The 16,217-nt window shown below is 31.0% G+C and overlaps 1 protein-coding gene across 2 annotated transcripts; it reads right to left on the bottom strand.

The window, feature by feature from the left end:
* Positions 1-3,452: 3,452 nt before the first annotated feature.
* Positions 3,453-12,083, bottom strand: LOC107015310 (U-box domain-containing protein 32). Of its 2 annotated transcripts, none has more exons than XM_015215534.2 (9): positions 11,621-12,083; positions 9,875-9,996; positions 8,769-8,890; positions 8,103-8,207; positions 7,128-7,350; positions 6,686-6,838; positions 5,738-6,265; positions 4,320-5,066; positions 3,453-3,901 (listed from the first exon to the last, which is right to left on the bottom strand). In XM_015215534.2, exons 1-9 carry the CDS (start codon positions 11,799-11,801, stop codon positions 3,719-3,721), a joined length of 2,364 nt encoding a protein of 787 aa, XP_015071020.1. In that variant the 5' UTR covers positions 11,802-12,083; the 3' UTR covers positions 3,453-3,718. The 2 variants fall into 2 exon arrangements, with proteins under 2 accessions (XP_015071020.1, XP_015071022.1); XM_015215536.2 differs by lacking the exon at positions 11,621-12,083 and adding an exon at positions 10,959-11,115.
* Positions 12,084-16,217: the final 4,134 nt, after the last annotated feature.

Genomic DNA, 16,217 nt, shown 5'->3' on the forward strand with positions numbered 1-16,217 from the left:
GTATAAAGCGTGAGAAAATTGTATATACACATGCAAGTACATATATTTTCGTCCTATACACTTATAATTAGACAATAAAAATACTCCTCTGCCCAGTTTCTTTTACCTTTCTCTCTTTCTCGTTTTATACAATTTTCAAATTGTATCTAATTTTTCTCTTTCTCGTTTTATACAATTCGATTCAATTGTATATTCCTTTGTCAAGTCTCTTTTGTCTTTCTCTCTTTCTCATTTTATACAAATTCAAATTGTATATAATCGTTCTATACACTTATAATAATACACTTCGTTTTTATACAGTTCTCTGCCCAAGTGTCTTTCTCTTTCTTGTTTTATATACTTCGTTTTATACAATTTGCTTCAACTGTATATGTATAGCGAATAATACAGTTTCTATGTTTGCTATAGAGCGCAATATGCAAACTTTGCTATAGCATACAAATATGAATTTTTTATTTGCTATATGTGAAAGTTGCCCAAAAATAAATTATATAAGCAACAAAGGAAATTTCTTGAAATCATATCTTAAAATGACTTCTCATTTAAAAGGTGTCACAAAATTAACAATGGTATATAAATAATATGCGAGTACAAAAGAGACCACTCCACATGAACTCAAAAAGATTTGCAGTCTAGGCTACACAGAAACTTTTAGATGCAACAAGAAAAGTTTAAACTTATTTATATTATAGTAATAGAATACATTAACAATATATATGTGTAAAATGACTTATTTCGGAATAATTAATATAACTAATTCCTACCAAATGACTCCTTATTCTCCTTAACCTCAATCAAATAGAAGAAATCAAGACAAAAATCATTTTGTCCTTTTACTCTTTTCACTAACTCTGGCGTTGTAATTTTCTAGACCCCTTTTATACTCTATGTAAGTTAGAGCTCTATCAAAAATATGAATCAATAGTAAAAATTAGGGGTGTACAAAATCGAACCAAAAATCGAATCAAATCGCAAATCGAGTCAAACCGAAAAAAAACCCGACTAGTGGTTTGGTTTGACTTGGTTTGGTGTTGGAAAAAAAACCCGACTATATTTGGGTTTGTTTGGTTTTTACTTAAAAAAACCAATTCGAGACCAGACCAACCCGACATTATATATATTATTTTAAAATTTTATCTTTTAATATAATTATTTCATGTTTGGAAGTTAGAATTCTTAATGATCTAATAAGATTATAGTGTATACATAAGATTATAGTGTATACATGTTAGTAATTATAATAAAGTTTTAATAAAAATCAAATTAATACTAATGCAAAAAGAAAATCAATTCAACACTAAGAATGAAAATAATATTGAATATTTGTTTTTTAGTTTTACATAGATTTATACAATTAAAATACATGATCTAATTTTACTTCCTTTTAATATTTAGTCATGTAACTTATACTTACTAAATTTATTTTAGCATGATTTAGAACTTTAAATTATGATCAATTTCATTATAATTTATTGATTTGCACCATTTGTTTTACGCGATTTTATTATTATTATTTTTTGGATATTTTAGTGTCATTAATTATATCATATTTTTTTTGTTATTTTCTTGATAAGTAACTTAGATAGTTGCATTTTGGTAGAACTAAAGAAATATTTGAAATACAAGTAAACCATATGTTTTTATGAATACTTTATCGAAAAACCCGATAAAACCCGTAGTTGAAAAATCCAAGTTTTATTGGTTTGGTTTGGTTTATGAATTCAAGAACCCGCCACAAATGGTTTGGTTTGATATTTGAAAAACCCGAACCAACCCGATCATGTATACCCCTGATAAAAATTATAGGTTGAATAAAGCGAATTACAAGCATGTCTGAATTGACTTATTTTATGTACTTTTATTAAAAAAAAAAAAAAAGGAAGTTTATAAGCTATTTTGTCAACTTATTTCTTATAGAATAATGTTAATAATTTATATAATAATTGTTTAAGCTAAAAAATTTTAGTCTTTAAATTTAAATTTCGCTTTAGACCTTCAAGTGCATTGAGCCGCCCCTAAGCATATTCGATATGTTACCATGTATGTTGAACCAAACAATTTCTTTGAATCTTTACTCTGCAAAAGTAGATCATAGTTAAGAATACATTAATTTATAAATTATTATCAAATATTAAATAATTTAAGAAAATTAAACATCACTTCAAAATTTTAAGGTAAAAGGATAAATATACCTTCAAATTATTGTAAACTGTATACAGATAACTTTCGTCATACTTTTGGAACATTGATGTCTCTACCGTCCAAACATATATACCCTTCACTTTAAAGAAATACTAAATAGGGACATGTGTCACAATTTTATCCATCGATCCGATATTTAATAAATGTCAAGTCGGTAGATAAGATTATGACACGTGTATGTCCGTTCATATAAAGGACATACATGTTCTAGTTTTTAAACGGCAGAAACAATAATATCTCAAAAATATAATATAAGATATTTGCATACAATTTACAATATACTTTTTTCATTTTTTCGAATAAAAATAGATGTCCAAAAACTTTACATTGTGATTTGTGGTATTCTATTGCCCAGAACAGCCAATTCTAACCAAACAGATCGACACCAATGGGCTTACCAGACTGACCGTTCAAAAGTTGGGAAACTTACATAAATATACTATAATAAAAAAATATTTACCATTTATAGCAATAATATTTTTACCTCATTTGATCACTTTTAATTCATTTATAATACAAGTTTAATACATATTACAGATTTAACAAAGCATTGCTATAAATGGTAATAAACAAAAAGTATCGCTAAAATCAGTAATTATTTTTTAAAATGTATTAATTTATGTAATTTTTCCTCAAAAGTTTAAGAGCCCTTCGATAAGCTTATAGTAAATAATTGATAAATTTTAAATGTTAGAAATTGATTTTATAAATAAATAGCTATATATTTGAATAAAAGTGGTGAAACCAATAATAAAAATTAATGCATTTGATAAGTTATTCTTTTTTTGAAAGGTAAAATACCCTTGAATATATTACAAAAAGTTATATAGTTAAATGTAATATTGCAAGGAAAATGATGAATACAAAATGAAAAGGAAGCGGGTTGTCATTTTGAAAGTTAGAAAAAACAGAGAATTATATAAAACTTTAATCAAATAAAAAAGGGAAAAAGGACAAATATATTCTCGAAGTATCGTAAATGGTATGCAGATATTTCTCATCATATTTTTGGGACATTGGTGCCCCTAATGTCCAATAACTAGAGCATATATATCATTTATACTAACGGACATACACGTGTCATAATCTTATCCACCGACCCGACATCGGATCAATGGATGAGATTAGGCCGCGTGTCACTATTTAGTCTTCTATTAGAGTGAATAACATATACGCTCTAATTTTTAGACGACAGAGGCATCAATGTCCCAAAAGTATGAATAATATTGAATGGTAACACTAGCCAAATCTAAAGAAGATACGAAGATATATATATGTTTTTCAATATTTGTAATGAGTAGGCAAAATATGCAATGTACATAGACCATAGTGATAGAATCTGTACGTCTCAATATTGCAGCAACACTTGACAAGTTCAAATAACTCGAATCCAAGTATTAACTCAGTGGAACTACCACGAGACATGGCTAACTTTCTATATATCAGTATATACTTCAACTTCAGAGCTGTTTTTTTGTGTTTGTAAGAGGGAGGCATTATATACTCTAAATGAGTTTCAGGACTGTTGCTGCCATTCCTGAATTGCGCGATAGAGAGCATAATTGGGAATCAAATCACAGGTGTCGAGCTTGAGGTTTGTCATGGGAGAAGTATCGTGTCCGCTATACAGCCATCCTTTTATTGCATCACCTTCATATGTATAACCATCTGCTGCTATGTGTGGATCTTCCATGACATCCTGAAAGTGTTCAGGAAAAAGATAAGGCATCATTCATACAAGATACACCACACTACACTATATACAAAGTCTCAGCAACCATCCGTACTTCATTTTGATGCTTGATAGTATCTTATACTAGCAGTGATATAGAGGGCCTTTCTAATGTCTTTCATGTAGAAGTATTCATCATTCGTACCACTTGATAAAGAAGTCTGACACTCTGATCCTAGTAGTTCGTTAGTGCAACCTAAATTCTCTAAACCGATAGATGAAAGTGATTATTATGTGTGTTCATATTGAATGATCAATCAACACAAGAGTGAGGATCTAACAGCTAGTCCACATGTTTTCCATTTAGGAGGTTAAAGAGTAACTAATTGAAACCATTGCCAGAATTTTAAACCAAAAGGATACGAACCATATATCTTATGCTTACCTGAAAAATAGGACAAACGAAATGAGGAGGAATTCGTTTTTGACTCTTGGAACCCTGAGATGAAGTATTCAAATCTGAGTTTGGTTTGCATATATCTCTCATTGGCTCAATTGTTGGCCAAACTTCTGAGAGCATATTAGGCCGATTTAAAGGATCTTTCTCACAGCAGCTCAATGCTAGATAAGCCAACAGTTCCACTTGTTCAATTGGCCAATCACCAGCAGAAGAGTCCAAAACTGAACCCAAGTTACCACTTTCCAAAGCACACTTGACCTCCCTCACTATACCCGAAGCTGGTCTTGCAGTCAGAAGTCGTAAAAGTATGACACCAAATGAGTAAACATCAGATTCTACAGTTAACTGTCTCTTGTCAATACATTCTGGGTCCACATAAACGGAAGCCTCTGGATCATCATTATTGGAATACTCAGTCTGGGAAATCAAGAGATGGACTCCAAAATCACTTATTTTGCTGACAAATTTAGCATCAAGGAGAATGTTGGTAGGTCTCAAGTTCCCATGGACAATGCAAGGATCGTTGGCATGAACAAAGATAAGAGCAGAGCATATCTCGACAGCAATTCTTATCCGATGTTGCCAATGAAGAGGACGAGATTTTTTGCGGCAGGCCAGGTGATCTTCAAGGTTTCCATTTTCAAGGAATTCATAAGCAAGGGACCTAGACTCTGAGCAAATCCCAATCAGTGTAACAAGGTTTGGATGCCTCACCCTGCTCAGACTTTCTGCCTGTAACAATCAAGACATTGTTAAACTAAGAAACTGTCTATTTATCAAGCGTAAAGATGGAGGTATGTATCAAAAATGAAAGCATGCACAGTTCTTAAGAATGGGTAAACTTTTCAGACATATTTTACATCAGAAAGCCTAAAAACTTCTCCATGTTTTAAGAGTAAAGAATTAAGATGATAACTGAAGCTTTATTCCTCAAAAAAGGTTTCATATTCTGTCAAAGCATTGAAATCATCTTCATCTCAGTAATAGGGATATGTATACTATTTTTTTGAGACAATCATAGGGATATGTATACTAAATGCAAGGATTATCCTGCTTAAGATCAACGGGAAAGAAATTGAGGCTATTTCATCCGTTCACTCACCCTTTTACAAACGTACAAGGGTTCCTGCAAGAAACCAAAAAGAGAGGGGGTGGGGATGTAGAAAATATGACATGAAAAACTATTAAAAAAGTAAAAATTCACAAGTTAGGAGAAATTGTGCAATTTCAATTTCATTGAAACTACAGCTTTAAATGCTAGGGACAAAATGTATATAATACAGAAAAGGCAGCTAATACTTGCACAAAAAGGTACAGTAGGGATCATTAAACACAAATATATAACAAGAAATTGAATTGCACACATGCCACAAATTCGCATCTCAAGATTCTAAGTGATTCACCTCATGTTGGAAATCCAAATCACTGAAAGAACCACAAGCTGGCAACATCTTTATAGCTACTTTTACGTCGTGAATCATCCCCTTGTAAACACTTCCGAATTTTCCTTCTCCGATCTTTGAAGATGGATCAAAATTTTGTGTAGCCTCTATAATGTCAGAGAAAGATATTGAAAAGAAGTTTTTGATACAATACTCATTGGCATCATCTTGTACCAATTTTCTAAATCTGTTAACTTGTTTGATTGCATTATCACGCTCTATCTGCATCTCATCCCTCTGCTTCCTAAAGGATATTAGGAGCTCTACTGCTTGAATTATCTTCTCCTCTAACTCCTTCCCTGCACAGGAAGATTCAGTTATTTGACTTTCTAGTACAGGCTTCTTCTCCCGGATCATCTGAAGTTTCTTTAGGCACAGGTCGTGCTGAATCTTCAATTCCTCAATCTCTTCTTTTTGCTTAGCAAAAATTTCCTCCTTTTCTTTTCTTTGAACTTGCTTTTCCTTGAATAATCTATATGAAGCTTCAGCCTGGGACAATCTAACTTCAGTGACAAGAATGAAATCAAAACATGTGGAATTCTATCACAAATATTAGTGGGGTTGGAAAGGTATATGATCCAAACTCTACTGGGAATTTCCAGGTCATAGGACTACAGCTAACTAGCGGGTGATCATAGATTGATTCAATTGATATACACATACATACAAGTGTGTGCGGGTGTGAAGCAAGAATCCAAACTAACATATGTTAGTATAATCATAAGACAAGTATCGTCATCGTGAATCTGCGAAAATAGCAACTACAACCTTGAAAAGTTAAATAAGACCAAAACCGATAATCATGTCATAGAAACTATATAGGAGTCTTAGCTATCTTCCACACTGATTCCTAAATTTCTGCATGATTTCTTAAACACACAACTACATTAAATGAAAGGGTAGATTCACCATGCTGATAGCCTCCCTAGCATCTTCTTCAGCTCTCCACCGTTTTACTGACTCTTCAAGAGCCCTCTGTTTTGAGTTCTCAGCATCCATCAGAGCTTGCTCCACTCTACTCCTTTCATCGTTAGAGGCTTTTCCGTGAAAACTTCCTTCTTCCTGCGTCAGATATTATAAATAACAGCTTCATATTAATCAAAAAGAAAAAAAACTGATAGCTTCATAATTCATGTCATAGTCGGTGCTCCACAAAAGTCTCCAACAAGATGATATTATGTAAACTCTACATTAATGTTAAGGAAATTCTAGAGCCAGTACATGTGGAGAGTAAGTGATGAAGGTTCACACAGATCACAAGTTCAACTCTTAAGATTAAAATACACGAGAGCTCTCCAGATGTTGGATACAAGTTTGCAAGTATCTTCGTCTGAGAAAATACAATGCTTACCAGCAAAGGTTGAGACGTTGCACAATGCAAATGTGCTTCGTGCAAGGTCGAATAGTCTCCCTTGATCTCTACCTTGACTATTTTGTTAGCTGGGATTGATGCATTTTCTAAAATGTTCAAATCTTCATAACCGTTGCCAACATGATTACGCATTTCGGTTCCTCCATTATCTTCTGGAGAAGATAATGACTCCGAGCTACTTGAAAGAGAGTTTTTCATAGACCTTGCAAGACAAAGGGAAACAAAATAGGAAGTTAGTCAGCCTTGGTAAACTGTTCACCAAAAGCAACAACCACACCTCAATCGCAAGCTAGCAGAATAAGAAAAAATTGGCAGCACGGTGCTCTAAACATCCCGCGTTCTCACGGGGTTAGGGGAAGGGCTGAACCCCCTTATGCGTGATGTAGGCAGCCTAACAAGATACAAGTATAAGCATCAATAATTAATTCCACGGCTTGAACCTATTACATAGGAGCCAAATAGAGACAACTTGAACATTGCTCCAAGGCTCCCTCCTTTCCCAAGCTAGCAGAATCATATATTTTTAATCCTACTTATCCAATTCATTTCCTTAGGAAAACTGTTTGTCAAAACCATATGCAAAGCTCTTGCTCGTTACATTATCAATGATCTACAGAATTTCTAGGATAGCTCTCTTCTTCCTTTTTTTTTTTTTTTGAAATTGGTAATGTTGCATTTCTACCACCATTTGTTTTCTTTTTCTTTTTGTGAGTGTGACTTTAAAATGATGTCTTGTGTCTGTTTTTGGAGGGAAATAGGGATATTAAATGCTAAGCGAATTTGGAACTTTTAATATGTGTGGACACCAGACTGCAGAAAATGACTAGTCAAAGGAGTATTCTGATAAACAAACCACTGCATGAGTAAGTGAATCATGCAACTATAGAATAACATATATAGTCCATTTCTTCATGTGTTATCATTTACATGTTTTGTAGCCACGAGTCATCATACCTTGTATGTATCAGGCACTCCTTGCAAGTAAACCAAATTTGACAGTGCATTGGTGCATGTTGGCACACAAATTTAGCTTTGCTGGACTTGAGCTCTGACAGTTGCCTGCAATCTAGAGAAATCCCAATCAGCAAAATTATGGTTATCAGGAATCTAACATCAAAAGGAACATTTGATTTAATCTTAGGACTTAATTCAAGCAAAGCTTGCTGATTTAGTAGTTTGCAGTGTAGTGGAGGAGCACGAGTTTATGTTACCAAGCAACTATTCTCATTCTATAGCAGTTGACATTTAGCAGTCAAAAGAAGAAGCATAACTCAACCGATTATATTTTTAAGCCTAGTAGTCCTACACCAGAAAAAATCATAACTTGGCAGTGACTGTAACGGAACAAGGAGTCCCCAATATACATTAAGTCGGTAGGGTAAATATCTATTTGGAAAAGGGTAAAATTATAAAGACATACACATAAAAGGAGAATAGCAATGCAAGGAGAAAAAAATAGCTGAAAATTCCAATAAAGCAATGAAAAGGAGCTCATGAAATGAGATGCCCAAGTCAGTAACATAGCTATATGTGAAAACCACTTGAATTGGCAATCATTCCTATTCAATTTGTCCTGTTACACATCTGATAGATCTTCAAAGAAAAAAAAAAGTGTCATACTTTGAGTAATGAGTCTCTGCTGCAGCTCCCATGACAAGCCACCGAATTTTGTGTTCTTCAATAATATGTATTATCCCTTTCTCCACATTATTTATTTCAAGCCACACCTTACCCCCTTGTATCTGCAGAAGCGAGCAGTGATCAATATTTTGAATACTAGCAACTCAACCTTTTAAGCAATAATTATTTCTCATTTCTTAAACCCCGGTGTAATCCCACAAGTGGGATCTGGGTGGGGTTAGGGGTGGGGGTAGGATGTACGCACCCCTACCTTTATGGTTTTAACTTATGATCTATCTCAACATAATTTGTCAGGCATGTAAACCCTTCTGATCTTTTTCTGTGAAAATGCGATTACAATCTTTTGAAACACAACTATTGGAACCTATCTTCAGCATAAGTTCCATCTTAAACAACTTCCTTGGATTTTTTTTTAAAAATTTAATGAGTAAATAACTTGCTCTAAAATGAACTCCAATTTTTCTTTCATAACCTCTATCATCGTTACTTTCCTCACAAGTGGTTCTGTAGATATTATATAACTTTAATGACTAAAGTCACAAGGGGCTTACAAGCTGGATGTCCAGATTTTCTTTTTGCAACATCCAAAGTAGTCTCAAATATTATATAACAAAGTTGTCATATCAGGCTCACTTCTACAACTTCTTTGAATAATTTTTTNTCACAAGTGGTTCTGTAGATATTATATAACTTTAATGACTAAAGTCACAAGGGGCTTACAAGCTGGATGTCCAGATTTTCTTTTTGCAACATCCAAAGTAGTCTCAAATATTATATAACAAAGTTGTCATATCAGGCTCACTTCTACAACTTCTTTGAATAATTTTTTTCTATTCAGTTCCTAAACGACTAAAAGTTAAATCCAGTGGATCCTTACACCATTTAATTTATAGTGTTTATCAGTAAAACATGTACTTCCTTAAACCCTTTAGATTTTGAACAATCAATAATCTCAACATTGTCTTCATAGGTGTGTTAAGTCAACGAGGAGCACTCTATATGGGACAGACAGGCTAGTAATTCTGGCTTATTGAATAGCTAACAATGCTAAATAAATCTAATAAGAAAATTAGAGAGAGCTGTACCCCAGCTTGGGATATAAAGAGAAGATACTGGTTTAGAAGTTTGTGCAGTCTAAGGCGATCAAGTTCTTGGCATGCCTTCACCATGTGCTGTTTCAGCTTTGCACCTGAAAGCTTCCCATCCTCTGCAAATTCAAAAGATTGTGATTCATTCATCCGTGAATATGTGAATGACTATGGTTTTCATGGGATGAAAGGGGGAGCCAATTGGCAAATAGAGGTTAATACATTCATTATAGCAACAAGAGTAATTATTCATCACACATGAGATGCTCACTTGTATAACTCTCGCAAGTCGTTAGCTCTTAACTTAAAGCACACAGTGCCTTTAGCTAGCCTCTCCAGGATTTAATAATCCCCAGCTTGAGATAGCGTAGGGAAAATATAGTACACACTCTCATCACTCCAATTTTAACTCATTTTGCACTTTGGCAGCTTCCTAATTAATATAGATTTAGCTAAAACAACGAAATGATAGTGTGTTGCCATTTTGCTGCTCCATTTATCTTCAAGCCATAATATATCTAACAACCACATATTCATGCAGTTCAAAGTTTGCAAACAGAGGTATAATAGTTGTAAGTCAACATATAGAGAGCATATTTCAGAACTGCTATTTTCCAATCAAACTTAATATGCTGCAGTTCTATCTATCCCAATCATGTGAAGAGTCCCACATAGGCCATATAAGGGATGAGTGGTATCTTTAATATGGATTAGGAATCCTCACCTCTTAAGATAGCTTTGGGGTTAAGTTAGGGCCAAGATACATCACACAGCCAAAAAAGAAATTGATACACACTGAAACATCTGGAGGCTTTGCATAGCCATGAACTCTGAGAGTCAAAATACAAGAGCAAAAAAGAAACATCTCTCTCATATGCTTAAACTAATAAGAACACTTTATGCTTATCAATCAATCAATCAACAAATGGCGTCTCAAAACCATGTAAATCAATAAATGGCGCATCAAACCCAAATGAGGCAGGGTCACGCAACAAGAATTCCCTACATATTCTATTCTTTGGGGCATATTTCATTCCAATACTGATTACGAATTAAAATGAATCCTCATAACAAAACTTACATGTTTATACAGTTTACTGCACGGAAAGACTCGTGCTTTATGTTAAATTTGATTTGTTGAAGAAACTGTAAGCTTACAAGAGTGCCTGCTTTTGTACGAAAAAAAGGCTTTCTTGTTACTTGTTAATATGAAGAAGACATAAGGGTGTGGAAAATTAATCTGTAAAAATGACCAAGTCAAGTCTCCATTTTTTGTTTTTCCCTTCTCTATTGCCTTCCGATATCAATGAGAACAGCTTAATTGACTTTTTCTTGCCACTTTCAAATTCTGTCTTTTCTGTAGATTAAGACATGTTTGGTCGACAAATCAAGTCCACATAGTAATCCCCTTAAACTAAAAGTCACCACATTCTCAAACCCAAACAAGTCAGGGTGGGCAAAATGAATCCTATATTCAGCTCAATTCGGGCAATTCAAATTCCAATAATACTGATAATTACAACAACAACATACCTAGTATAGTCCCACAAAGATAGATTATACGGAGACCTTACCCGACCTTAGAGGTAGACCCTAAGCTCAAAGGAAAAACAGTCCAAAGCAGTCAAGATAATACTGATAAGTAACTACAATGAATGTTCACATTAAGATTCAAATATCTATTGCACAGAAAGACACAACCTAAAATTCATTAGTTGAAAAAGCATGTGGGTGTGAGCTTACTGGATGAAAACAAATGATTAGGTTGATGAACATGAAGAACACATATTCTCCTGCCAGCAAAGCTCTTCAAAGCCCAAGAAAGTACAGATTTTCCCTCTTTCACATTCTTCCCAACAGCTACAAATACAGTATCCTCCACATCACAGATCCCTTCAGCTTTAATCTTATCTTCACCACTCATCACTAAAATTTCACCAAAAAATTCCAAAAACCCCTTTTGCAATTTCCTTCCCAAAAAGCTCACTCAGCTCAAGAAATTACTTTCATGGGGTTGGTTTGAAAAAACTGTAACTGATCCAAGAAACGTAAAGGGGTACTCATAAAGCACTTTCTCAAGTGGGTGACTGCTTTTAAACCGAAAAAAAAAAAACTTTCTTGCTAGTGTGGAAAATCTATGTGTAGAGATGACCAAGTAAAAGTTTCCATTTTTTATTTTTTATTTTGCTTCTCAATTGCCAATTGGTTTGATTTCATTGTCACTGTTTACAATTATGGAGAATTCCTACTGTTTCTTGCCACTCGTAAATTCTGTTAAAGACGTGTTTGGTAAACGAATCAAGTAAATTTGATAGTTTCATTTAATTAATTATTTTAAATCGTTTGAAATCGAAGAAATGATAATTAATCTTAGGAGGTTTAAAAATAGAATGTCAACAGCCTCTTTAAACTGTAAAAATTATGACAAATTTATTACTTAACTAATTAGTAAAGTAGATTTTTCAATCGTTTTTAAGAGTCATTCTTAGTTTGTTAGAGTTATGAAATATTATTGTAATATATAAGTTTATTTATAATTAATCTTATCTAACTAATATTAATTATAACTTACTAATACCTTATCACTCTAATCACGAGTATAATATTTCATTTAATTATTAACGTTTTATATATTTCATAAATTTCACAAAAATGACTTTGTAATTTGTAGTTTTAGTTAATTTTTTGATAATTATATTTTAATATTGTTTGATCATAGATATATATCTTATAATAAAGGGTGTAAGAGCCTGTTTGACTCAGCTTAAAAGCTGGTCAAACTGACTTAAAAGCTGATTTTTGACTTATTTAACTGTTTGGCAATACTCAAAATAACTTATTTTAAGTTAAAAAAAAACTTATTTTAAGCCAAAAGTTAAAAGTTGGGGTAGGAGTGCTTTTTTTTAAAGCTTATAAGCTGTTTTAAGTTGACCACATTTTTATCTTTTTGCCTTTAATATTTTTATACAATCTCCAAATTACCCACATAATCCTAACATCTCTTTCTTCCATTTTTCCCTTTTCGCGTTTGGCATAGCAACTTCAGCACTTTTATCCAAACACATATATTTTAAAAATAAATTTCAGCACTTTCAAAAGTACTTTTTTAAAGCTGCTTTTATTAAACTCATCCAAACGGGCCCTAAGTTTATAATTTTTATAACATATACGATGTTCTATTTGTGACTTTGTCCATATAATATATGAATATCTACTGTAATTTATTCTTAATGTTTAAATTAAAATTATATCATATTTGTTCACGTATCGTTTATATTAAAAATAAAAATTATTACACTTTATTCATAAATCAAGATATTGTTTGGCAGAGAATTAGTTCAATTCGTATTTTACATTTTTCAACCAAAAGCTGAACAAACCTTATTAGTCAAAAATTTTTTATCATTGTTATAATTATTTCATGGTAATGATTTAATTTTCTCTTAAATTATTTTTTCATGTTATATTTTACTTATGAATAATAATATTATACTTATAATAATAATAATATAAGTCATTATAGTAGTATATTTTTTATAAAAATATCTCTGTAATATCTGTACTTAAATATTATATAATTCTATTTTGTAAGAAATAAATCGTATATAAAATAATATATCTATAATGAACATCATTAACGTCATGTATTTATAGTACGATTATCTACAAGAAATTATGAGTAAATGATGTCCATTATCGATTACGATCGTAACTTTGAAAAGAAAACATTATTAATATTATTAATATTTGCATTTATAGATTTATACTCTTTCTATTATTTTTGATTAAATTGATTAGCAGATACGTCCTATTTTTGCTACTTAAAAATTATTAAACTAACTTTTCATATTTTTATTTATATTAGCTAAATAAAATTTAAACACCAAACATTATATATATATATATATATATATATATAAAATACCACATTGTTATAATATTCATGGTATGTTAAGACAAACATTGTCAATATAAAGAGGTTTGACCGTTATTTCATTTGATGCATTTTTACTTAATTTTTTTAAGTTTTAATTTAGTACAAAAGTTAAATAAAATGATATTCTTTTTTAAGCTAAAGTATGTGAAAGTTATGAAATTATATATTTATGACTATTATCTTTTTATGGTTAGTCTTGCAAAGGAAATTAAAGGAGAATTTCTTATTATACCGTCATCTGAATCAATCGACTTGATGACTTCATTTTTAGTCTATAGTTTGTGCTTGATATTTTTATTAAAGTTCGATTAAATTTGAGTTTATGAAAAATCTCACATTGGAGAGCTAAGTGCTCTTTAAATAAAATGAATTCATACCTAGGAAACTTCTGATTAAGAATGAAGGAATATTTACTACTTCATCACGATACTTATTGATTACTTTCGCTTGTCCTATTATAAAATTTTATTTTATCTTATTTTAATTTTATTCTTGACATTACTTATTTTTCTTTCAAATTAATTCTCAAAACTTGCGATCTATAACGTTAGCGTTACGTTTTGTGGGGGTGACAACTAGGCAAAGACTTTCTTTTTAGGGTGTGTTTGTCTTTGTCATATAAAATCCTTTTCAAAAACATATACACAATAATATATACTTTTTTCTTTTGGGTCTTTTTTACTATACGTCAAGCTTAATGTTCATTAGATTTTATAAGAGAACACCCGATGAAATTACAAAGCTGATAATTTTATTTAGTAAGAAGAGAAAATCTTAAACAGATGGATAAAATAAAAGTAGAATACTAATTACCTTATATTACTATATTTGATATTTATATTTAATAAAATAAAACCGTTAATAATAAAAAAGAAACTTGCCTTAAAAGTACGTGTTAGTGTAAAAAAAAGTATAAACTGACAGTGCATAGAAAATACACAAAAAAAAGAAAGTATTATGCTAATATTCATATACATGTAATCTATGTAAATACTAGGAGGGTGAGTGATGATAACGAGATGGTAACTACCGAATGAAATAATTAACATAGAATAACTTTGATATAAAAGTCGTTCTTTTCGTTACATTTTGATTTTAAAGAGATTTAAATTTTTAAACAATTATATTTTCAATTAAAGAGATTAATTTTTTTAAATAATTATATTTTCGATAGGTGACATATTTTAATTAGCCAAAAAAGATAAATTGTCAAAAAAAAATAAAAAATTACGAGGTAAAAAGGACTTGTGGGCAAGTCAATCTGGTTGGTGACTTTAGTTAAGCTGCATCTCAATTTAATTAGTTCCAACTTCTTTGAGGGGACTAACTTTTTGGTTGATTACTAATTTACTACTAATTTTAATATGCTTATTCGAAATTAATTTAATTAGTTCCAACTTCTATAATATGCTTATTCGAGATTAAGTTATTCATACACTAATCAAACTTATCAGTTAATTATGAGTATAATTCTTAAGTAATATATTGAAATTAAAATTGCATTAAAACATTGATAGTTGCTTAATTGGAATATATCATAATTTGAGTATTTTGATGAAATTTAGCGATAAATTTAAGAGGTTATCGTTTGAAGTTTGCAAAGAATTCTCAAAAGATAGCATTTGAAAATTGTGTTATTATACTATTGTGCCTACTGTCTAATGAGTCGTTTGAAGTAGCCTTTTTTAAAAAAAATCAATTGTCAATATTATTTTAGTTTGTAATAAAACGTTTTACGTCATTATATTTTGATTCATTCTATTGTAGTTAAATAATAAGATAAAAACAAATTAATCTATACCTTTGTGGTTTAATATCATTCTCAAAAATATTTAATATCATTTTGTCAAAGCTAATGGATATCTTAAAGAACTCTCACAAAATTCAAAAAATTCAACTTTACTATACCATTCGAAATTTCAATCTTCGTTTTAACCTAAGGTCCAAAATTGGACCATAGAAATACTTCTTTCATGATTTACTTTCAAATTTAATACAACATAGAGATTGAGGAACTAGTCCTCTTATCAATTTCAATAATTATCCCACTAAACAAGCAGAAATGAAATCTAAATAAGGAATACGAAGGAATGCTAAATCAGCTCCTTTTTTTTCAATATTTTTACTGTCCCGTTGTAAAATAAAATCAAAATAATTTAAGAACATGTAAGTTATAAGATTTTAGTTTTATTTTTAAGTATGATAATCAACAATGATGAAGATTATGTGAAAAAGCGAAAATCAAGATTATTTTGCAAAATAATTCAGGTCAAGAAGAAATTTGTTTGGATTTGTCTTTAATTTTCTACTTTGTATGTTATCTCTAAGTTATATATATATATATATATATATATATATATATATATATATATATATATATATGTGTGTGTGTGTGTGTGTGTG

The sequence above is a fragment of the Solanum pennellii genome, chromosome 3 (assembly GCF_001406875.1).
Source record: "Solanum pennellii chromosome 3, SPENNV200".
Classification (NCBI taxonomy): Eukaryota; Viridiplantae; Streptophyta; class Magnoliopsida; order Solanales; family Solanaceae; genus Solanum; species Solanum pennellii.

Bases quoted from the DNA above. Each gene is read 5' to 3' on its own strand.
- LOC107015310 (XM_015215534.2), bottom strand. From the start codon at position 11,801: ATGAGTGGTGAAGATAAGATTAAAGCTGAAGGGATCTGTGATGTGGAG. The intron at 9,997-11,620 runs GTAAGCTCACAC...TTGAATTTGCAG, and splicing joins TAATCATTTGTTTTCATCCA to AGGATGGGAAGCTTTCAGGT. The intron at 8,208-8,768 runs GTATGACACTTT...TCTAGATTGCAG, and splicing joins GCAGAGACTCATTACTCAAA to GCAACTGTCAGAGCTCAAGT.